General features: G+C 41.5%; 1 protein-coding gene across 1 annotated transcript in view; it reads right to left on the reverse strand.

Annotated features, from left to right (window-relative positions):
* Positions 1-730: 730 nt before the first annotated feature.
* Positions 731-1,454, reverse strand: part of EMH_0065290 (dpy-30 motif-containing protein, putative) — a gene marked incomplete at both ends in the record, with an annotated part of 3,866 nt that continues 3,142 nt past the window's right edge. The window contains 2 exons of the mRNA XM_013498365.1: positions 731-774; positions 1,023-1,266. Coding sequence (XP_013353819.1) covers positions 731-774; positions 1,023-1,266 — 288 coding nt within the window. The remainder of the gene's footprint in view (positions 775-1,022; positions 1,267-1,454) is intronic.

Below are 1,454 nucleotides of genomic sequence, written 5' to 3' on the forward strand. Positions count from 1 at the left end.
TTTTTATTTCCAGAAATCAAATTATTTTGGCGAAAAATGGCGTTTTTTATACACAAAATGACGCATTTCCATCACAGATCGGCAGCCTGCTTGCGCAACACGTGGTCACCCTCGGCCGCCTCCCTGTTGTACAGCATTTGTTTGTATAGAAATCTATGCAGATACAGACCCAAAATACACTGAAATAAATACAAATATCATTAAAATAATTTAAAATAATATAAATGTATTTAAATTGCTTTCAAACAAACGTAGTAAACCCAAGAAAACCCACTGGAGTCGATAGATATAGGACGGAACAAGATATTACTTATATGAGCAACTGACATACATATATAGATGCACATATGTATGCTTTATATACCTGTAGAAATAAATAAATAAATAAACAAATAAATAAATAAATGTATAAATAAGCAAACCAGTAAATAGATGCTGAGGTTTCTGTATCTGTTGCTGCTAGTACAGATCCTAGTACAGCCTCTAGACCTAAACCCTAAACCCTAGACCCTAAACCCTAAACCCTAGACGCCAAACCCCAAGCATCAAACCCTAAACGAAAATGAAGACGGGAGAAATATATCAACATAAAGGAGTATGTTGTCAGTGCGTATGCCTCTCTAAAGGGGCACAAAACCCTCGATAGGGTTTAGGGTTTAGGGTTTAGGGTTTAAGAAGCCCTAAACCTTCCTAAACCCTAAACCCTATTCCCTGTGTTCGTTTAAATCCCTCAAAAGCCCGTTCCCTCCCCCCCGCCCCCCAAAACCCCAACCCCTAAACCCTAAACCCTAAACCCTAAACCCTAAACCCTAAACCCTATTCGAGTTGTCTAGCCCTGGCGAATAGGAATTCAGCTAGATATGTGATGGGGTCCTCCGGCATAACCCTACAAACCTCCAGCAGCCCAGCAGAAAGAGAAGGAAGAACAAACTGCATTAGATAGTAACGAAGGGGTGTACACCGAAGGAGAAGGGTTTTCTTTTCGTGTGTTTCTATGGCTCTTAATCGCATAAGATCTCTACCTTGCTGCTGCTGCTGCTCCTGCTGCTCCTGCTGCTGCTGCTGCTGCTTCTGCTGCTCTTGTTCCTCCAGAGCAGCACGCTCACGAGCCTCTTGCTGCTGCTGCTGCTGCAGCAGCCACGCTTCTGTATCAACCCCAAAGTTTTTTATATTTCCCCGCCGAGATAAATAAATTAAACTGCATATTAATAAATCCTCTAAATCTCTTCCTTCTGTTGGCAGCTCTAACACTTCTATTCCTCTCTCCTGTTCACAAACCCTAAACCCTAAACCCTAAACCCTAAACCCTAAACCCTAGACCCTAAACCCTAAACCCTAATTTCATTTTTTTAACCAACAGAAACCTGTTTCAAACGTAAAATTGAAGGTTTTAGGGTTTAGGGTTTAGGGTTTAGGGTTTAGGGTTTGTGCGTACCTGAAAGAAGTCCTCTAGT

Source organism: Eimeria mitis, genomic scaffold, assembly GCF_000499745.2.
Source record: "Eimeria mitis Houghton genomic scaffold, Emh_scaff3370, whole genome shotgun sequence".
In the NCBI taxonomy this organism is placed as follows: Eukaryota; Apicomplexa; class Conoidasida; order Eucoccidiorida; family Eimeriidae; genus Eimeria; species Eimeria mitis.